At 37.5% G+C, this 23,607-nt stretch overlaps 1 protein-coding gene across 14 annotated transcripts in view; it reads right to left on the reverse strand.

The window, feature by feature from the left end:
- The window catches only part of AGPS (alkylglycerone phosphate synthase), a 90,476-nt gene that overhangs the window by 23,308 nt on the left and 43,561 nt on the right, over positions 1-23,607 (reverse strand). For 13 of the 14 annotated variants that reach the window (XM_041124048.1, XM_041124045.1, XM_041124047.1 and 10 more), the window contains 10 exons: positions 20,804-20,894; positions 16,141-16,261; positions 15,985-16,059; positions 14,223-14,294; positions 12,275-12,354; positions 9,973-10,053; positions 6,565-6,690; positions 4,361-4,469; positions 3,809-3,936; positions 1,157-1,208 (listed from right to left, as the gene is read on the reverse strand). In XM_041124048.1, the coding sequence (XP_040979982.1) occupies positions 1,157-1,208; positions 3,809-3,936; positions 4,361-4,469; positions 6,565-6,690; positions 9,973-10,053; positions 12,275-12,354; positions 14,223-14,294; positions 15,985-16,059; positions 16,141-16,261; positions 20,804-20,894 (935 nt within the window). The remainder of the gene's footprint in view (positions 1-1,156; positions 1,209-3,808; positions 3,937-4,360; positions 4,470-6,564; positions 6,691-9,972; positions 10,054-12,274; positions 12,355-14,222; positions 14,295-15,984; positions 16,060-16,140; positions 16,262-20,803; positions 20,895-23,607) is intronic. The other variant, XM_030016634.1, reaches the window with a different exon arrangement.

Consider the following 23,607-nt stretch of genomic DNA (forward strand, 5'->3'; position numbering starts at 1 on the left):
GCTTGCTGGGCTCTCAGGTCTCACAAACTCTGATTTCCTTGGTTTGAAAAACAAAGTTCAACTTTGTAAACACCATCACATTAATGTCATTTGAAGTCAAGGTTCATCACTGAGGCTTCTGTCCAAAAGAAGTTTCAGAAATTCTGACTTGTTCAAGTGATATTAAAATAGAGGTTTTCAAGGTCAGTCACACTGTACATTTTCATCTTCTGGTTACAATCAAAATAGCATGGTCTCAGCAAGACCTTCAAGTTCTGTAAACTATTAGCTTCTGAGTAGTGGAACTTTAGGTTCTCCTCGAGAGTGTCTTGAGCCAGAAGACATCATTTGCCAAATTTCCTACAGTTTAAAATTACAGCTTTCCTTAAGAATAGCTCAAAAATGATTGCTCTGCATGTCTGACATTGTCCTATTTAGGTATTTGAACTAGTCAAAATTTCACAAAATTTGTGTTCAGTAACCTTCTAGTAGCTTCACTGACTTTCTATAGTTAAAGCCTACAGCTTAGTTCTATCTGCATACACTTATGACATTTACTACACCTGAGCTTCTTTTAAAAATAGACAGCTCACTTTTGACATGTCATTGCCCCTCTCCCACCCAAACAATAATTGCCACATCAGAATATTTTCCAAAAAAACTCCTACTTCTAAGGAATTTATATACCACTTGTGATGCTTTTATGAAATTTAAAGGAAGCAACCAACTTACCTTCAAAGTAAGGTGCCTGCATTCTGATTTTTTTTTCACACCTGACTTCTCATTAGTATAGTACTCTTAAAACATTTTCTTGCTAAGTACTATATTGCAAAACTATCATCTCTGCTCCTTTACAATAGAGGAAGTGCCTCCAGAATTTCAAACACTCCAGTAGACTACATGCCAAGAATGGAAAGGTAGCAAAAAAATCACATGTATTTATATGCAGAGCATGGCTCTTTACTGACTGTTGTAGTTGATACTGTTTTCCCAGAGACAAAGACAGGCTTCTGTTTCTGAAAGTACACATTATGGCACTAGCTGGAGTTTGAACTTCAGTTCATTGCCCTCTTCGTCTAGTTTTGAGCAAAAGAATTACCACTCAAACCAGACTTAAGCTACTAAAAATCAAAACCCTTGGAAACAGATATTAGTCCAAGAAGATCTACATACTTACCAAACTGAAACTGCGCATTGTCAACAAGGCGAATTGATGCAGGAGCACATCTCTTGAGGGCAAAGTTAGGGGAATGAGAGGAAAAATAAAAATATTACATATACAGTTTTGCTGAAATTCATGACAATCAAATTTTCATTGAAAAATAGCACACAAGAAAGCACACTTTGATACCAGAGACCTATGGCCATCATCATAATTGAAAAGGGGTGACAATAAGCTTGTTTTCACTTGAATAGCAACATCTATTAGGTGTATCTAGGTATGATGCATTGAGAATTTTCAGGTTAACCTCAAGCCAACATAGGATTAAGTCCAAACATCTTTGACCTTCAAGTATTGACTGTTTTTCTAAATTGCCATATGCACTAAAGATACCATGCTCTATTAGAATATCAAGCTTAGGTTGCTATGTAATCAAGGATAAACATATATTACAAATCCATTGAAAGTCTAATTGTTGTGGGTTAACCCTGGCAGGCAGCTAAGCACTACACAGCTGCTTACTCACTCCCCCACAGTGGGACAGGGGAGAAAAATCAGAAGGGCAAAAGTGGGAAAACTCATGGGTTGAGATAAAGACAGCTTGATAAGCAAAATGGGAAAAAAACCCAACACCAAAAAGCAATGCAAAAAGCAATCAATTACCACCAACTGATCAATATCCAAGTAGGCTTCAGGCAATGACAACCCCTGAAAAACTCCCCCCCCCCCCTCCAGTTTTATTTCTGACTATGATGTTATATGGTATGGAATATCTCTTTGGTCAATTTGCATCAGCTGTCCCAACTGCATTCCCTCCTAGCCTCTCATCCGCTCCCAATCTACTTGCTGGTTGGAGGAGAGCAAGAAACAAAGCCTTGACACTGTGTACACACTGTTCAGCAATAGCTATAACACTGGTGTGTTAACATTGTTTTGTCACAAATACAAAACATAGCACCACACCACGTGGGCTGCTATGAAGAAAATAAACATCCCAGCCAGACCCAGTACATTAGTGTTCTGCCATCAGACTGCAATTAAAATCCGTATCTGCGTCCAATCTTGATTCTGCACTGTACAGAAGTTTGAAAACCAGTAAGAACTGCTGCCTTCAATTAGGAAAGCTTCTGGTCATACACACACCTACATTGTGTAATCTGTGATGGCCATGTCCAGTCATACTGAAACATATGGCCAGAGGAATATGACAAAGCCTGAATTTTAGGCTAGTCTTCATCATATGGATATGGAAGTACTCCTCTATCACTTGGTTGGACATGTCCACCCTCCATCATATCATTAATACACATTTGGTCGCACAATAGGAAGAACGAACATGAACTACAATAGCTCACCAGGCAGGCTGACAGAAGAAAGCTGGATGAGTGGTTTTAAATGAGACCAATCCACCCACAACCTGCAGGTTGGTTATTCTTACATTAAAGTAGACCAATACAGACAAGAAACAGCTTTTCAGATAGCAATCATTGTAATTACTACCAAGATTGATGCAAGGGGCAAAAGAAGAGAGGAATAAGTAGTTCAGGCTCAAGTAAGCAGTGAAACAGCAGCAGCAACAGAAGCTTAGAAATGGAGCAACACTAAATGGCTAATAGTCCCTTTTTTTTTCCTTTTCTAACTAAGCCCATAGCTAGGGAAAAGACACTAGTTCCTGATCAGCCATATGATTAAGCATTCCCAAACAGACTGTTTAGGTACCTTTAAGAGGAAGAACAAGCACTAGCAGTAGAAGCACTGGCAGTAGGACTGGCAAGTGCTGCTGACTAGCATATACATGTCATTCACACACACCAGTTTGAACATCTGGCTTGGAACATTAAGTCGTTAATTTAGACCAATCACTTGAAAAATGTAAAGCTGTGTTTAGTTTGGCATTAATTAAAACATTTCTGAAATTACTTCCCCAACTCAGGGTATATTCCACCATTCATAGAAGTTACTTGATACGTTTTGCACAGAGCAAAGAAAAGTTAGTCTAAGACAGTGACGAAAGTGGCTAGCCAGTGTAAGATTTGCTTGGAAGCACAGCCATGAGGAAAAGCATTATGCAATTTGGATACCCACATCTGAGTTTTGCTACCTGAAACCACCTGACCACACTATTCAGAAGGCTGTTTAAATACTACAGTGTAAACACAATTCTACCTCAAAATATCCAGCTCACCTGAACATGTCACTGTGCTTCAGGAAGTGTTTTCTAAACACAGGCCATATCCTCCCATTGCATGACTTTTGTTCCTTTGTCACTTCAGAACCATAAATTTAACTGCCTTTTACTGGCATGCTACAAATTAATTCCTTTAAATACTGGTCCCTTTTACATAGTCCTGAATTAATCTGAGGATAAAGCTCTCTGTTGAAGGAGATGCAAAGCCGAATTGTATGTGCTGAGATATGCAAATAACTCCCACTGAAAAAAAGCCATTATAAGACAGATCCACAATTTGGCTCAGAATATCAAGCAAATTCAGAACATGCTCAACCCTCAATTGCATAATTTCCAAAAGCCTCATGGACCATATATACTTACGAGGTTCATATTATCTCAAATCTTTTTATCAATTGCCAGAAATACTAGAGCATCAGCACACCCCTAGTGCTAGAATCTGTGTTCTTGAAGCAAGTCAACATCCAGCTTTTCTTTACCTGCTTTGCCACTTCCCTTAAGCAGGCCACCCCTCGCTCAAAATTGGGGAAGACCACAGAGCCATACTTCTGGTATTCAGGGACTGGGCGAATCTTTATCGTAACTTCAGTAACCACTCCAAGAGTTCCTTCAGGAAAAAAGAGAAACTGAGTAGTGTTGCAAGATATACTTCTTGCAAGTTACCCTTTAACTGTTTACCAGGATATTGTAAGTTAACATAAGTCAGAAGTCCCAAAAATTCAGTATTGCAGTAGTAGGCGATTTATTCCTTACTATTTACATGGTGAATTCTTACAAGATATCCTCTAAATCATTATGTTTGTTACTAGACTTGTAGGCTAACTCCATAGATCTGTTTTAAGCACTGTTCAGAGTTGCTGAACTTCACAGTCCTAATTAAGGTCTCAGTGTATTATCCTAACACAAGAAATTCACGCCTGCATAATGCCACTCAGACACACTGTGAGCCACAGCATTAAAGATGCTCAAATCATCAAGCCATTATGGAAGCTGCATTAAGATGCAGTTGTATGAAATTACTGTGTTTATACCTTCGGATCCCATAATGAAGTGATGGATATCAGGTCCTGTTGACATGCGAGGTACTTGACAGTTTTTTTCTACTATTCCTCTTGGAGTTACCATTTTTATATGAATCACCTGTTTAAACAATATGCAATGACTATAAATACTAGCATTAAGCACAGATTTTTTTGTATGATATTTATTTTCTACAAAATGTATATTAAGCTTGATACAGTTCAGCTTTGTAGACTTTAGACATTCTGTAGGCAGCCCCAAGAACATTTGGGATAACCTGAAGACTGTTACCAACAATTATTTCTAACACAGCATAGTTTGCCCACACAACAGATTGTTTCCAGTTCTATGCCAAATCTAATCAGCTGTTGGCTACATGCATGCAATACCAGTTAAAACTGTTTTCTCAGTGTAGACAGTACTTTACGAACACTAGGATTTTAATCTAGATCATACATAGTACTTCATAGGAAAAAAGTGAGGGTTTAAATTTTGCTTTAGAACTGCTGCTTGATAAAGCTAATATAATTCAGTCATTGGTTGCTACAGTAATGTTTCTCTTAAGAGGAAAGACAGAAGTAAGCTTTGTGAAATAGATTATCAGTATTAAATCTGCCTTAAGACTAATACATATGTAAGGCTAGAAGGTTGGTTTTTAAAAGTTTTTTTCAATGTTATTGCTTCCAGCTTTATTCATGCACATGCAATACAGAGACCAGATTTTTTTTTTAATCCTTTATTCAATTATTTTATACCAAGGAAGGGTAGGTTTTGTTTTGTTGGGGTTTTTTTAGTGAAGCCTTTAAGTGAAGCAAAATTACTGAATTTCAACTGATGGCTTTAAAACTTTCAAGCACAGGTAGCTAAGTAATTTTCACCCTGCTCTGAGTTGTTCAAGAATTTCATTATATGCATTTAACAAACTGTTGATTCTGCAATAAGTAGATTTTAGGCGGCTTATATAACACACCATTTCTAGATATAACATTTCCTCAGAAGGTAAACGCTTCCCTGAAGCTTTCTCACTGGACTATTTTGAAACTCATGAACTGTTCCGAATCAATTTTTAATCCTCTTTCCTCCTAATGAAAATTTCAGAAGCTGTTTTAGCCTGAAGTTATGCTTCCCTGATAGAAAGGCGTTCTGCTTCACATCTCCCAGTACAAGCAAAACTATACCGTTCAGTAACACTTCAGGCAGTAGGAGAGACGACACTTTGAAAGTGCTGGTAGTTTTAGTTCAGACAGGCCTACCGAATAAAAACTGTGTCGTTCCTGCCAAGCTTAGTCACTGACAGTAAAGTGTCTCATCTGTGCACAGAACAAACATATCTGAACTGAGCTGACAAAAAAGCCTGAGGTGATGGGGATACATTACCTAGAGTGTGCTGCAGGAAAGAAGGAAAACACCCACATGTGTGGAAGGGCTATTCTACAAACTATGACAGAAAGCTGGATGTTTGAAGCAAAAAGGCAGGCAAAGTCTGAACAGTGATGATTTAACTTCAATATATCAATGTATTTGTTATAACAGAAAAGGTAGATTTCCAAATCAAAAAATATGCTTTAAAAAACAGATTACCTGGGTTAATATAAAAATGAACCATTTTAATGCTTAAAACAGATTCAAGAGTAGAATACTGCCATTCCCAGTCCATTGCTTGCTTCCTCAGGGTCCCTACAGACCATGTGGTGGCATTAGATTTCACCATTGTGCACCCACATGGTCAATTAGATCAGCCTACTGATTTGAAAAAACTACTAGCCTAGGGGGAGGTAGGAAGGTGGAAAGGAAGGTGGAAAGAGCTAGCTTGCTGTCAGAGTTAGATGATCCAACTAGACAACTTCAGGAACACACAACAGGTAGGAGAGAACATGGACCTTTTGGAATCACCCTAAAAGTTTGACAAGATTATTACGCTGGATTAATAGAGAGCACAAAACAGTGGGAGAAAGCACCAGAGTCAGGACAGGGTAACAATTCCTTAAGCTCGCCAGTGAGTACCAAAATGAAATTGACTTTTAGATCAGTCATAAGGATTATTAGTACTAATACCAAAAGCAAGCAAACAAGCATTTCAGTCAAGATTTGATGCCAAAACTGTATCACTTGAGAACTGCAATCTACTATCCCTTTTCCCTCTCATTGTGAGTCATTATAAAAGTTAAACCTCCAAACAGAATAATTGATTAGAAAGAGTATTAGAACTATTTACCAGATCTTCAATGTTTCCATAGATGTTTTTTTTCATGCCTGATGCTCGTGTTGCTACCCATCCTCCTAGTGAACTGAACTCCATGGAATCTGGTTCATGGCCTGTACAGAAGCCACTTTCAGCAAGCTAAAGAAAGAAAAAAATACATTCTAGAGAGCCTGCATTTGCTTAGTACTCCAAACCTCAATATCTAGGTGGTTTGTTTTTTTTTTAAATATAAGTACCCTGACTACACCCATTTACTGAGGCACAAGTTTTGTCTTTGGTATATAAATAAAATGCAAATTGATTCTGCTTCTACTGTGCATATGCTGTGCTATGTATCAACCTATAACACTCCTCCCCCCTATTTTAAAACTAAGGCCTCTATTGTTCATAAGAAAATGCAAATTCAAATACATGTGAGGAAAAAATAACTAAGTAACTGCCAACTTTGCACAAATGCTGCCAATAAACAAGGCACTTAATCTCTTGTTCTTACTATTCTAATGTGATATGCAGCAGGTCTGCAGAAAATGTGAGCAAATTGCCTGTACTTAATTCTCTCAAGGAGTGATGTGTTTTAATATACAGCCATCTGGTTGAGCTTCCTGTATGCAACACTGTCAACTATTTGTGATGCAGATCACACATTCCTGTACATTAAGTAGTCACTTGTTTCTCATTTTTCTGTATTAGCTTGGCTTTGCCATCTGCACAGCACCTGAGGTTGATTGGATGCCCTCAGAATTGCAACACCAAAGCTGTTGGACAGGAAGAATTAAGGACCCAACAGTCTCACATTAAGTGATAACTGTGTTAGTGCATTTGAGATGATCAATTTGCACCAACCAACTGATAAAAATCCAGTTGGACATAGGTATTTAAGTATGCCTCATAATGTGGATCATTAACTATGTTCTGTTGTACAAAGTGGTTCTAACTTAAATGATTGAAAGTCACTTCTATATAATGTCTATGGTGATACATCTAGCTCACTGTCCTCTCTCATACCAGAGGAGCTTGTGGCTTCATATCCTTACTGGTCATATATTAGGGAAGAGTTGGAGCCTGCACCTTCCTCACTCCCCAAGAGGACAAGAAATTTGCTTCAGTCACAACTTACCAATTTCTACAAGTTGTATAAACACAAGCACAGCAGAAGACCATGCTTTTGAAAATTTGTAACTGACTGTGCATGTACAAAGCACTTGGTCTAAACTCCTTGAATCCTGTTGTATGAACAGCATGTGCTAAGAGCACTTACAGGACAGGTAAGAGATTATGCTATGGACTTTGCAGATGCAAGAGACAGCCTCATCCAGAAAATATGAATATGTATTAGCTTTTCCTATAGAATCACAATCTGATTGATAATGCTTATTACAAAAACCAATATCAAATATTGTTCTATCTTCATTATCCTTTTGTCACCTTTAGTCCTCATCTGTCAGCTATTATTCCATATTCTGTTCTGACAAAAACAAGTAACTTGAGGCTTTCCTACAGAGCCCACTAATATCTGGAGTTCTCATCCCACAGAAAATAGTGTCTTAATCACACTAGAGTCACTAGCTAAGATAGACAAATGTGTGAAGTGTACATTGGCTTTGAATGCCCCATTATAGCACTTACAGCCTAACTTTTGTCAAATACCAGGTTTTCCAAATCTGTTATTTGTTTAGAATTCAGCTCTTGATTTTAGTTACTGTTATAAGGTTCATGGTATCTGTAAATGAAGAAACACAGTAAGAGGCACCAAACCCCTTCACTGCAACATAATTGCTAGATAGCACTGGTAAAGTCTCTTAAGGCAATAGAAGTTGGATTAGCCTCCAATCCAAAGCTTATTTAATACTAGCAAGCTGCAAACCAAATGAAAAAGCCTTTCAAACAGTTTCTTCTTTGTACAGTCCAGATGTACATCTGCATTCTACCCACACTTCAGTGGAAGTCTGCATTGGCATTAACTATAATAATAAGTTATAGTTATGCTCAGATTGTACTACACAAAACAAGCACAACTTGGAGTTCTAGCTTTAATCACATCCCATTTGCTAGTAATACTGGAATTCCAGTATATGTAATAAGAGTTTAAAATATATATATACACACACACACTTTAAGCAGACGATCTAATTTTGTATTCTTTGCACATTGAAGGAATTGCACAGAAGTCCTCACATGCTCAGAGTCACTCCATATATTAAAACCTTTGTACAAATACTAGTTTATATTCAATATCGAACAAATTGACTACTAGTCCTCTTTTCATAGAGAAAAACCTGACTGAAAAATTTTTTCATCAAAAATACTGAAAAATAATTACTGCAACAGCAGTATTTCAGCTCATAAGAGCTATAAGCAGCAAGGGAATACAGTCCCTTACTCTAGGTGAAAGGAAAAGTTGTGGCATTTAAAGGACAGATAGTAGTGAAATAAGCTACTACCCTAGAAAAATGTTATTTAAATGCAGAGCATATTCTTTTTGCATTTTAATTCCAAGCTTGAAAGGAAACAGACTGGAAAGGTTAAAATGTTACATCAAATTATAAAAGGGAAAATAAGAGGCAGGAAAGGCTATCTTTCCCCATCACAAACAGCTCTGTTAGTCAAGTATGACAAGTTTTCTTCTAAAAAAAGTGGTCCAGAAAAAAAAACATTCAAAACCCCCTTCAAATCTCTGCGTATTTTTAAAGTGCATTTAGGCACTAAGAAAAGTTTAGACAATATTTAGCTATCAAACAAGTCAAGTCCTAGAATATTTTTTTTTAAAAAGCAGAACTGTACATCCTGAAGAATAGTAACAAACATCCACAACTTGCTTGATTATAGAGGAGCATTGAGAAAGACCCTGAGTGTGCTGTGGCTCATCTGATAAACTGCAATTAAGAGCCACTAGAGGTCACTTAGAAATGAAGGTGATCTAATCTTCCACTGGACTCTTGTTTTGGGCAACTCTCCATCCTTTCTGCTACTCTCCTGTAGCTAGCCTTAAGAAGCAGCAACAACAGCAAATCTGTTACATACTCTAACCTGAGAAAACTACCTCTGGCCAAAATGACTAAAACGTGCATCACAAAATGACAATTTCAACTTTCCCTGAGTTTTGGTAACAAGTGTCACACCTTGCAACCAACAAGGGTGTATCTAAGGTCTGAAACAAAGTATAGCATTACATCCTATGAATTGTCAACTTATTACCGTAATCACATTTTATGGCTAGAGCTAAAAAGAAGAAAATTTAAAACGTTAATCAAATACAGCATTCAATGTGATATGGTTCATAGCCATGCATATAATGCTTACCACACCAGTTTGCATGAAAACACACAAGAATTAAGCTAGAATTCAATTATTTAGACAAGACATGAGGAACAGCTAAGAAAAACATGGAGAAATACTAGATGCTTGACAAGTTAAACATACCTGCTTTTCCAGATCTTGTCCAACAATGCCAGCTTCCACACAAGCTGTTAAGTTTTTCTCATCTATCCAGAGAATCCGATTCTGTTGAAAAGCCAATCAAAACTAAGAATCAGTGTTAAAGATTTTTGTTTATTTCCTTCCCTAATGTTATAGGATCAACATGCTTGGTCATACAGTTTACTATTAATACAACTCCAGTTATTACAGCAGTGGAAGCTGAGCCCCCTTACTCCCTCAAACAGCTACACAACAGGTTACAATTTATGAAGTCAACCACTATAAAAGAATACATATTGTTAGTCAATTTATACTAGGAATGTTTACAGAAGAAAATGCAGAAGAGCCAGAAAGAATTAAGTAAAAACTCTTAGAGAAGTTAAGCAATAACAGTCATTTTCAAAATTAACATAATTCAAGGTGCCTGAATCTGACTATCTGGATATTAAGTATGCACCAAGAAAAGTATTCTTAAACATGCTCCATGGGTTAAATAGACTGCACTCAGTTATTCCAGTTCAGCTCTTGGATTTTGACACAGTAAGCTAGAAGCAAGATATACTACAGGATGTCAGAGTATGTATGTACTTCAGAAATTTAAGATACTTGGAAGGATTGTATCATTTTATCTAATGAGATACTCGCTATCCCATCAGTATATTCTACTAAACAGAAAGAGTAGTAAACACTACAAGTTACATGGTACGCTAAGCACTTTTATCAGTAAGGACAATCCACATGAAGGAGAAACTTAACAAATATGGGGTTAGCTTTGTTTGTAGTAAGGACACCACAGAAGCTTTCACCTTCCACTTTTCATTCTTAAGTACACTTCTGGTGTACTTCTATACAACAGTAATACACAAAATTACAGAAGGAGAACAGCTCAAACTTCCTTTTGCCTTGATTTTTTCAAATGACAAATGTGGACATCTTGTAGCCCAACTTAAACTACGCTTTAAAGTAACTGTCTCCCTTCACAACACCTGGGCTAATTAATTATTCAAAGCCAGCTATTTCAGCTCCTTTCAGACACCTTCAGTTTCAAAATAAACTGCTTAACTGATCTAAGATGCTTAAGTAAATCAGTTTTTATGCAATATACCCTACATACAAAATTAAGATACCCATTAAGTGTCTATTAAAATAGTAAAGCTTAGCCAATCATAACTACTCTGAGACTCCCAGGTTTTAACTCTGACAATGCTTCTTTTCACTTTAATTTCCTTATTTTCCCTCCTCATTAAGGATTACAAGAACTGGCTGGCAGAGTCATCCAAGACACAGGAAAGTGGTCTATTTTCTGACTTGCTATATACTTAAATAGCTAGCTGACACAAAAGCATGATTATAAGTTAAGCACATTCCTTTCCCACCTCCAAACCAGAGAGAAGTCAAAGCTGCAGGTTATGAATCAATAAGTTCAAATTAAGGCCTGAGTCAGTATTGTACTCTTTGGAGTTCACTCCATATAGACACCTAAAGAGCTTCCTTCAATACACAATTAACACCTTTGCAGAAAAGATCACTTTGTAGCCAGACACACTGAGAAACAAGTTTAACTGAAGCACCACTGACTGAGGAGAGAAAATGGGAGCCAAAACCCGGGTTTTACATTCAAGGCTAAAGGAGTTAATAAGCTCAGCAGGCACTCAGAGGCAGTAGAATCTTACATCAGAGCTGTTTCTGAAGCATCTTATTACCACATAGTCATAAAACTATCATTTTGAAAGCATAAAGCTCCTTCATAATGGAAAGAAAACCTAGCACTAAGTTTTACAGAATTCCATTTCTAGACTGCCACAAAGCTATGAACTTCACATTCTCAAGATGCTATCTACACAAAAATCTAGGGGTTTTTTTTGTTTAAAGTCAATCCTTCAAGTTGATTTATAGACATTGGGCCACCTTACCAACCTTTGCTTTAAGTATTTTTAAGTCTGCAAGAACTAGTGAAATTTGCAATAACAAATAACTTCCTCCTAGCCTTTCATTTAACCTCAGATACAAGTTCCAATATAGAAGAATAGTAGCGTCCTCCAGTTTTCACTTAAAGCTGCTATAAGGCAGCTTAACAGTGATTTTTTTTTTCTTATCAAATACATACAGGTCACATGAAGTAATACAGGGCTAACATCAGCCAAATACCACTTAAACTGAAGGAGTACCAATTTATTAATGCATGGTACAGATTAATACTTCCATACATACTTTATTCTTGCAAAGGAAGAAATATTCTCTAGTGATCACCATTCAAAGTAACCGTAGGATAATTAAAAAAAAATTAAAATATTGAGAGACATACCATTTGTGATGTATCCAGGGAGACAATTGTTCTTTTTTCTTCTTCGGGACATTCAAGGGCACTAGAGACACTTGTCCCTCCTGCAAATATGGGAGTGACATTGTGATCATAAAACTCTCAGGTAGCTTTTCTTCACATACCGTCCCTCTCTTCCTCCTCTCTGATATTGAACTTAATGAAGTAAGATCACTGAAGTTAACTGTTGGAGGCTAGTGATTAGCCTTTTAAGGCTGTCCCTTCTCCCAAACTGGGTTTCACAAAGTCAAGGCAGCATTGGAGCTGACAATGCTTTAACAGCACTCTATAACAAACCATGAAGTTCTGTGAGCATCTCAGCTGCTTCTGTTAAGTCCAGAATAGAGTTTTAAAACAAAGAAGGATAAGAAATAACAAAGCCATCCAAGAAACAAGAGATAGCTACGGTTTCTATATATTCCTTGGAGATCACTACAGAAGCCACCACACTTCTACCTAGAAAGTTGGCTTAAGAAGTCTACCTAATACAGGAATGCAATACTTATCTGAAAGCAAGAAAGAAACTGAAAGGGTGTAACTATAAAAAAAAAAGGATAAAACCAAACAAACTTCTCTGGAGATTTCCAATGTATCTTTATAGGATGTCACAGAACAGTCTCCAAGAAGCCTTTGGCTTCTCAAAGACTACAAAAGCCACAGGAAAAGAGAGACTAGGATGCTAAAGAGATCCACAGCAAGCTACCAGAAGAACAACCAGTGGCAAGTACAGAGACAGTGCCAACTAATAAAATTCTCCAAGAGCAGTAGAGCCCATCACCTTTATTTCCAATGATAGGAAAGGTGGCATTTTCCTTAAATACCAACCCCATAGTAATAACTCCAGAAGTTGACTGTAGTTCAGTATAAACAGACTTGGAAAACAATCTGAAGATCTTTCTTTACCCTGGTCGGTGAACAAGAGAGAGTCAATATTGCTGCTTTCAGCTATACCAATTTATTAGTACCAAAGGTGACATGTAGCAGTCTTACAGCTCTCCAGACGTATCTTGCAAAGGTGAGAGTGGTTTAGGGAGAAACCCACTCCATTAGTTTGGTACTGTCTTCCAGTGACATGCTCATCTTCTCATATAGTAAATGTCCTTCCTACAGGGGCTATACTCCTACAGCATAAGCAAGTACCAAGTAAAACACAGATTTAACCCACAGAACTAAGAGTTCTTGACAAAAACCTTCTCACAGAATGAACTCATAAAAGCCAATATCCCATGTTCCCTGAGCACTAAGTCAAAACAAGGTAGCTCACTGCTCTACTTCAGCAGGCTTGGAGGAAAAAAGCATCCACAACTAAAAACCTGAAGTCCTTTAGAAATTCTTTAGGCTGAGAAGGACAGATTATACAGGCCTTTACCTGTACTCTGTACCTGGAACATTTCCTGAAAACCCTTGCCACAGGAGTCTCTAACTTTCAAACTGAACAATGTCTAAAAGGAAATTAGAATTATGGTTAACAATTTTGCAGTACAGCATCTGACCACAATCCTCCCCAGACCTACGAGCTTCAACAGTACAACAAAAACCACTAATTTATACATGTTTGTGGGAACAGAGCACAAGTAATGCATCCAAAACCATGATACCTCTAACATAGATATTTGAATCTCTCTACTTATTTCCTAGAAGACTTCCAAGGCAGAGATAGATTTCAGCTTCATGTAATCACTCCTCTTGCACATTCAATATTCAAGGTGTTGACATACTTTTAATGACTTGCACTAAATTTAATATAGCGGCTTTTAATACTGCAGGATTATAAAAAAAAAAAATTAAGACCACACTTAAAATACTACTAAAAAAATCTAACTATTGAATTATTGGTACAATATATTACTGAGATCACATATTTAAATTTAATTCAAGTAGAATACATTTTCACAAGTAATGTTAAACAGTTTTGAGATTTCATAACACTTACCACCAAATGGTATTATGCAGAGATTGTGCTTGCAGGCTAATTCCACAATTTTAACTACGTCTTCATGGCAAACTAGAAAAAGTCCAAACAGTTAAAAAACAGGATTTGTGCTTAGTACTAAATATTGCAGCCTGAATAAGCAGCAGCTCCTTTTCTGACACCAGCAAGGAAGACATTTCAAAAGGTTAGGCACTAAATAAAAGCTGTGCTCAAAAGTATCAGAGTTCCAGAGTAAAGTTTAGACCTGAAACAATTCTACATTTGAAGAACTAACTACAGCCTTAGTCTCCTGCTCTACTCCTGGATTGAGGCCTCCTGCAAATTTTCAGGGCAAGACGGGCTACCAAACAGTTAATTAATCCAGGTATCTTGGAGAACAAATCAAGTTTAAGACTTTTATTGAAAATAAGCTGCCCAATTTCAGTGAGAAATAAGTCTATCCTGATTGCTGAACAACACATCTTTTTCTTCCTGACTGACATTGTTTCAAAAGTAGAGTTGCTGGTGAAGTTTACTTTGTTAGAATGCATTCTGTATCTGGTCAAAGAGGGAAGCAGAAATGTTTGTGCACAGGCAAGGAAAAGGATCAAAAAAAAGATCAAATACAGTACAAACATGAGTTTGTGCAAACAGCAGAGAATGAGCAGGACTGAATAAACTGGCTTACAAACTCTGGCTACTTTGCTCTTGCCATACAGAGCAGCTTTAAACAAAGGTAGTCAATCATTTTATTTCAGTTGCTTTTGGAGCTGCACAAAATAAAGCTGTGGCAAGTGCTTTTCGTAGTCACCAGAGCTGTCATGTCAGTACCTGTCCTCAAGTAATGAGATGCATCTTATAGTGCCTCTTTTTATGCTTCCCATATGTGATCTTTCTCCCCTAAGTAAAGGAAGGAAAACTGAGCTAAGACTAAGTTCTTATCAGAAATTTTGGGGTTTCTAACGCAGTGCAGCTATCAAAAGCAGAGAGAGTTATAAGAGATAAGGAAAGAGTTGGATTCATACAGCTGAACAGAAATTGACAGGCACTTGGATCAAATGATTTTTGGTTACCTACTGAAGAACCGCACATGGAAAGTAGTTCCTAGTGACCAGAGAAAGACGACTCAAGTAGAAAAAAAAAAAAAAAAAATCACACAAGTGTGCAAATAGTTGTATCAGTTTAAGTATTTGTATCTTTCTACAAGATAGAAGCAAGCATATTTTCTGCTACATATTATCTACAACAGCATTAGTTATCACTCTATTTAAAGTGGACCTAGCCTGAACTCAGATTGCACTGCTCTTCAAGTCAATGATCCTTTGTAAATTGTTCTGATAAAAAAGTGTAACACCTGTAACTCCTAAGTACAGCATGTCATAAAACAGTTCTTTAATACAAGTATTTCACTACCCTTTTACCATCATGTACTCCTTTAAAAAACAAGATTTACACTGCCATTTAGACAACTATTCTTGGTGAACATACAAGTTCAAATTACACTGTGGTTACTTAAGTCATGAATTGAGCTGTCAACAGAAACTTCAGCTATATTTAATAATAAATTTGGCTTTCCCACAAAATGATGGGATTTCACAGGCATAACCTGCAATCCAGATGTTAAACAATCACCATTACCATTCATGAGAAAATTCCTTCAGTTTCTGTAAAGACAAGTGAAGTCAGTGAACCAAGAGACATCTTCCCCAAGACTAGAAAGCACAGGAGTTTAGTAAACAATGGCCTCCCAGACAGAAGGGAGAATAAGACAATTAAAGCTTACCAGGCCATACAACTATATCAGGAATTCGCTTAAACATTCCTTCCCTGAGTACAAATATCTCATGTAGGCAGTGACCTGAAACACAAACAATAAGTTAACAAGTTCAAACAAGGAAGCATCAAAAGCAGCACAGTTACATAAATGAAGCTCTCTTACCATGAGCTCTGAATACCCTATCTTCTGCATCCTGCGAATATGATATTTTAGTGGCTCTAAGATCCTGAAGAAATTCTTCATTTACAATGGATGGAGGTACATCATTAACATTTAAGGATGCCTACAATACAAGAAGATAAGTTCATTAAAGGTATGTTCACTCTTACAGCATTTCTGTACAACAGAAATAATAAAAACAGGTTAACCTAACTGATAACCCAAACACAACTATTCAAGATCAGAAACACAGAAATCCTCTTCCTCATCTTCAATCACTGATCCCACTTGTCCTACCCGGTACTCAGCTGACTAGATGCACACAGGAAGTTTTATTTCAGTAGCACACTCTTATCGGTTTTTCCTTCTGATAAATTTGGAGAAATGCACCAGCTTATGAATACATACTGAACAAAATACCTTTTTAAAAACTTGCCAAGATCCAAGAAAAACAGCTGCCTGAACAGAACTAGAGACTCTCCTGTTGATAAAGGGGTAGAGATTGAAGGCCAAAATTTCTTTTTGACTATAAATTCCTCCTCCAATAGAGAAATACATACTAAAGCCACTACCCACTCTGCAAATTCTTCTACTTACAATTCTGTTTCTACCAACCCACTTCACCTCTTGCTGTCATGTACTGGAAGTTAAATCCATCTCAGACCAAAGCCTAATCAGAAGTCCAAAGCAAGGCAAAAGTACGTTTGACTGATATAACATAACTAGCATGATTTAAGTAGACCTCACACATCAGAAATACTTTAGAAAATCCATGTTCAGTCACAAACATACAGGTGTTTCTGGAAAGCCTCTAGCTAGAAGTCCTCATCAACACCTTTGAAAAAAGTTTTTCTTTCAAAAGAAGCTACACTGGACGTTTTCGCTTACCAACAGGCCTTGAATCAAGGTTCCATAAGTCCAGAGGGAGACCCCCTGCTTAAGGTTTTCTAACAACCCATTCTTCCAGGTCCTCAGGACAGATGTCTTCTATAGTATTCTTACGGTTTCTCAAAGTGCAGACCTAGCCATTTAATTCTCTTTTCTAAAGTCCACTTTAGATATCAGACCCATAAAAACATAGCTTGTGTCAACTTTTTAAACCTACTTAGAGAATGAGGATTCTTTACAGGATCCAGTCCCCCCAAAAATAAAGATCTTTGTAGACAATAAGTCTAACACCTTTAAGTGCTTTGAAGGTTTCAAAAAACCATGCTTTTTCCCTCCTTAAAAATGGAGCCAATAAATTCATTTATATTTTTCTATAGGCAATCTCTTTAAAGGAATGTCTTCTATTACAAATGGCCTCTAATTAAGGAGTTCTTTAATTAGATATAAAGCTTGTCTTATGACTAAAAACTAACTTCAACTCCTACTTTGAAAGAAAATGTTGTTCAAGAATCTTTTTTCTAGTTAAAGTCCCTCAAGTTTGAGAGCAGGAGAACTGAAAATTTTTTACTTACTTTAAATATTCTTAAAAATTAGGAGTTGCACAAAATAATAGTTAAAACATAGTGCAGTGCTTTCAAACTTCGGTCATGAAAAGCTTGCTGGCAAATTAACCGACATCACCTTCAACTCAAACAAGAACATGCTTGCAATTTTTTTTTATAAAGCTATCAGGAAAGACTGTGGGCTGCCTAATGATGGACAGAGCGAGCTTGCATATAGCCCTATCACCAAAAAGTATTTTGTACTAAGTGTTCCACATAATCAGAGACATTTCTTTGATGAGCTTAGCCTATGCTTCTTGACAAGTACCAAGAGAAAACAGCAAAACTGAATTAACTTTTCCTTCACCTTCTGAAGTTTCAGCCTTCTACAATAAAGTATACTCACCCATCTAAGTTTTCTTTCCTGGAACGGAGTTTTGCCTATCTTTGCTCTACATAACCTCCAGAACAGCTGATGCTTTTTGCCAATATGTGTCTTAAGATAAAAGCTTAGAGGATAGCACCAATTACCAAGCTAACAGCAAGGAAAATAGGGATTAATAGTCTCCCATCTGCCACCACAGCAGCAGCCTATTCTGAATGGGCTGACTCTCAAAGTCATGAGAGCTGAAGAAGGGAAGACTTAAATTTCAACAGTAAAGTTTTCAGGTAGTTAGAAGATCCATGGTGATGGAACTTGCCTACCAGTGTCCACCATACAAGAAACTACATAAGGTTATGTAGAAATTAAGAGTACTTACAGGGATAATTCAGAAAGCAATATCGGCATGAGATACGTTCACGACTGATAGCTAACAACATTTAGAGGTTCACAAGGATAGCCAAATGTTTGTTTTAGAGTTTTCATATGGGGCACATGACCTAATGAAAATATAGTTTTAACAATGATTTGAGTTCTGGAAGAGCTGTTCTGACTTGCTTTAAGGATAATATTCTGCTTCAAGGATAATATTATGCTTCTTGAAATAAGGTATCAGACATCTGAGAAAAAGGCTTTTCCCTCCAACATACTCACTTGTCACCAGAAGTTGAGATTAAGTGTTGTTCAACTGAGACGCACACCAGTACCAAGAGATCATGATTTTAGGGGCCAGTCACAATAAGCACAGAGGAAGTCAGGTCTTTGATTGCTGCTCTTAGCTCTTACTATTCTGCTATTAATGCACATTTACACAGTGCTGTTTGCTTACCCAAAGATCAGAGCTCTGACAGAAACTTGGGAAACATGAGAAACAAACAAATAGGTACCAAATAAAGATCTTTAAACCACTTAAAAGAAAATCCTTGCTACCTGTGCTTACATTTTCTATTTTAAACTTCGGTTTCCTTCATGGATTTCCACAGACAGAACTATTTCATATCATTTCAAGTTGAACACCAAGTGCTTGAAGATCTTTGTTCTCCGTAAGAGGGACACAATCTACGTAAAGCTGTAACAATTCCTTGCAGATTGTTTTAAGTATCTTGATTTTTATCTCTTCCACAAGTATTTTAATCCTTTAGTTTTCATCTTCAAGATTGAAAAGTTAATATTCATCTATAAAAATCTTACACACAATGCCAAACAAAAATATAAGTTTATTTATTCTTATGGGACTGGAATATTTTAAGATTTGTGCACTGAAAGGGTAGACAGGAAGCTTCTGTGAACTAGATCTAAACTGCTGCATGTGGTAAGTCTAGTCTGAAGAAGGAAAAAAAGTCACCAGGTCTTGAGCATCACAGAAGCAGGTACATTTACTGTTGTTAATTTTAACAGAAACGTTGCAGGCAACAGGGAAGCCTCCAGTCTTACACAATAGAGGCAGGAAGACATGAGACAGACAGATGTACCAAGAGATCCCTCTCCTACTGCTGCTTTTATACTCAAGTTTCTTCACGCTCTGATAACAGTAGAAAGTGAAAAACCAGTATAGCATGACAACCTGAAATATAAACTAGGAACTGTGAGAGAGACGTGAAAATGGGGTACCTGCAGTAGCAGTTGAGAATATCAAAGAGAAGTCCAGATATATACTGGAGACTCCAAAGAGTCCTATTCTATGTCAAGCTAGTCAGCCTGTTTCAGATCACAATGAGAACATCAGAACCAGAGGGGCACAACGTAACGGGAAAGCATTCAACATTGCTGGCAGATATCCTGAAGAGCTGGTTTGCAAGACGTACTGTGGAATGAAGATACTATTCAATAACCTGCCCTTATCCTCCAACTCTACTTTGTTCTATATTTCCTCTACATGTAGAAAGGGAACAACAGCTCTCAGGACCTCTGGTCACAGCAAGTTAAAGCAGCTGCCAGTGAAGTCCAACCCTGGTCAAGGAAAACACTCAAGATGAATTTTTTCAAAATGTATTGGCAGATGGAGATCCTGCAAGTCATAGTAGATGAAAGGATGTCTTGATTAACAGAAGACTGAAGAAACATTCAAGTTTTCAGGCCCTATGCAGTTACCTGCTTCAGAGAAGATGCAATCCTGAAGTCACTTAAGAAATGGGTAAAACTGTTACCAAGGCAGGGTTGCTACAGTCACTGTATAAACACAGCCTGCTTCCAACAGTGCTTAAGTAGCTATCTAGCCAGGAACCTGCAGCCTCAAAGAAATTCTTCTTAGAAGGGAGTCAGGTGTCCTGACTCATAATACGAGTTACTCTTTTTGAAAAGCAGGATATGGATGCTTCACAAAACCCATAACATTCCAAATGTGTTGTTTCTCTGTAAAAATCTTGAGCTCAATCTTGAGTATTCTGGTAGCCAGTTTTCAGCACCCATGTAAAAAAAAAAATTACTGTCAAATAAGAATTTTGATATCATTAAAAATACACTGAAAACACAACACAATTTAACTTCACTGCATCTTTGTTATCATGAGCAACATTGAAGTTGCATAAACAATTCCCTCTAGGCTAACAGTTTCTACAATCTTGAAAAGCAACCTACAAACAAGGATGAAAACTCCCTGTGTTGGAAACTTTCATTCCAATAAAAGTACTACCAGTTAACCTGGAACCACAAGTCATGCTAAGTCACTGAAGGTTTCATGTAGTAGTTCTGCATCAAACACTTTTTCCAAAAACTCTGAGGTATTAATATACTATATTTAAATCAATTATGTGCAACATGACCTTCAGGACAACAGCTGAATTATCTTTAACAGTGTGGTCTTGATTATCACCAAGACTAATGTTCAAATGAACTGGTTCAGCTATTTACTTACTCTAGAGGTAGTTTTGTGCTCCAGACTTGCTCCAAAGGTTTTTTCTATCCATTCCTTAAAAGTTGGTAATACCATACCACCTAATCTGTACCTGAAAAGTCAATATTACATAGGGTCATTTTAAATTAAAATGAATGTATGTCAGATAAACTTCTTTCAACTCTACGTATGCACAAACAAAAGTTTTAAATCAAATTCTTTACCTACAAGCCTGCAAAGCTTCTGCACATTTAGTTTTCATGCAACTGCACATTTCATTGTATTTAACTGTTCTGTACTTCACACAAAATCAAATCAATTGTCAACATCTTAGGTATTACTTTTCTTCATGATCTTTGGGAATTGTTGCATAAGGCTTTTCAGACATCCCACCCCCCATCTTTACTTTTAAGAAAGGTCTCTCCCTTTTAGTAGCATAGAAAGCAGTGTCACAGTTTACATGCCAGTTACAGGTAGAGGACATGTGTGTATGGACATACTGCAATGTAAACAGCAGTCTGACACACAAACCCAGCTCAGTACACCTTACATGTTTTCAAGAAAAAGTGTTAAAGGTTCCTCCCTCATCATCAGAATGCTTCAGAATCCATCAAGCAATGTGAAAGTATTTGTCGCAAGGTCTTTGACAAGAGCTTTGCCATGTGACAAATGAAGACTTACAGAAAAGGGAGAGAGGAGTTTATGACCATGTGTATCACATGTGAAAACAAATAAGGCTGGGGACACACTTAAACAGGCAGAAACTACTGCCATTAATTGTATACATATACAAACCTTGTGCCTGTTTATGTATGCACAAGCATTCTCTGAAGAGAAGAGAAAAAGGACCTTTCTTTGGTATTAAGAGCTTTCAGCAGCTGAGAATCCTTACTATAGTTTGCACCTGGCTCACTGCATTAGGCCTAATGGGCCTTCCTTCCAAGATTATTCAATCACTGTTAATCCAGTTATGACCCTGTCCTTCACAGCTGTTGCAACCAACTCTACAACTAAGTCACCTATTACACAAAATGATTAATTCCTTTTGTTTCCTCATCTCAGCTACCTCCCAGATCTCCTATTGCAGAAAAACCCTACTCTATTCCTGGAGATAAAAGGCTACAACCATCTCTCAACTCAAGCCAGACTCTTCAGCTTGGAAGACAGCATGCAGTCATTCCTCCTGTGACAGCTGTTGTTTCATCATACCCATATGAAAGGTAAGTGAATTCTATGAAAAGGAAAGTGCAATAAGCAATGAAAGTTTAATGCATTTGCATCAGGAATTTGCAACAAAGGTACAGAGAGACTCAAGTCAGCTTGGTGTGTTTTCTTCTCCGGACATACTTTTTGGTATTGCCAACCTATTACTTAACAGCTAGCTCGCAAGTGTAATATTAATCACTTATTCAAAGGACAAACTAAAGCTGTCAGAAAACCAACAACTTCTAAGTCAAGACACAGACAGAAGTCACAGCATACAGGGAGTTAGTGAGTTTACTGCACAGAATGCAACACATGATAGCTCAGGAAGCAAGCTTTGTAGGTATGTTTATGGTGCAAGAAGCCCCCCAAAAGACCTCGGCCCCCCACCCCCCAAAAAAACAGGTTTAGTTGCTCAGACTAGCAAGTATCATCTATCCCTGGTGAGATGGTAGAGTCTATAATAAAAGACCATTTGACACATGGAGAAGCATTGTTTGTCGGGAAGTCCACAAGGCTTTCATAAAGGGAAATTCTGTTTCACTAACCCTTGGAGTTCTATCAGGGTGTAAAACCAGAAAGTGAATAAAGGGGATACAATGAACGTAAAATTCCACACTCCTTTATACTTCCACAGGTGTTCACCCCAAAAGCTATTTAAGAAAATACGTTGCTACAATACTGAAGGAAAGGTTCTTCTACAGGCTGAAGGATAAGATACAGTTAAGATAAGCAGCAAAGGGCAGGGTTTATTGATCACTGTCCAAGACAGACTCAGGAGAGCAGCTTGCCACACACTGGTACTGGGACCAGTTTTACATGTCTTCATCAGTGATCTGGACTCATCAGTGGACTCTCCAACCAGGTGAATAATGTTAAGCTCTTTCGGGGAGACAGATACTACACTAATAGGAATCAGGACCTTAAAAAAATCTAAGCAGTCAAATGAAGATGGAAGATAAGATGTAGGTAACAGCAAAAGAAAAAAAGCATTACTTGCATATTTTGCAGAATCAGACTGGTAGTCAGTATAGGAAAAATCATGTCATCTTCACTGACAACATACAACAGCAGCCAACAGTGCTATGTATCAACCAGGCAGGTATAAGAAAGAAGACAGTTCATCTCTTTTTGCTGCTCTGTAGAACCCTGGTGTATCTACACCTTGAGTGCTGCACACAGGTTTTGTCCCTGTATCTCCAAAAAGATGTAGTGAAGCTAGAGAGGGTTCAGAGCACAGCAACTGTGAAGAACAAAGGGCCTTACAAGCAGAGGCTAAAGTGCCCAGAACTCCTCAGCATGGAGAAAAAGTGGAAGAGAGGATAAGATTGAGTCTTATATGATCAATAAAGCAGTAGATAGGCTGAAGTACTATCATTCTAATCCTGCAACACAGTAAGGAGTACTTGGTTTAAAACGCTAGTACATTACACAACAGCAACGTGGAACTTGCTGCCATGGGATGCTGCAGAGGCAGACAGTATCAGCAGACTTAAAAGCTATTAGACAAATTTATGGACAACAGATCTGTAAGTGGATACTAAAAGGACGAGGCATCTACATCTCTGCAGATGCCTATTCTCCTATTTTCACTTCAAAACACTCTCTTTTGCCACTGTGAC

Source organism: Aquila chrysaetos, chromosome 6, assembly GCF_900496995.4.
Source record: "Aquila chrysaetos chrysaetos chromosome 6, bAquChr1.4, whole genome shotgun sequence".
NCBI lineage: Eukaryota > Metazoa > Chordata > Aves > Accipitriformes > Accipitridae > Aquila > Aquila chrysaetos.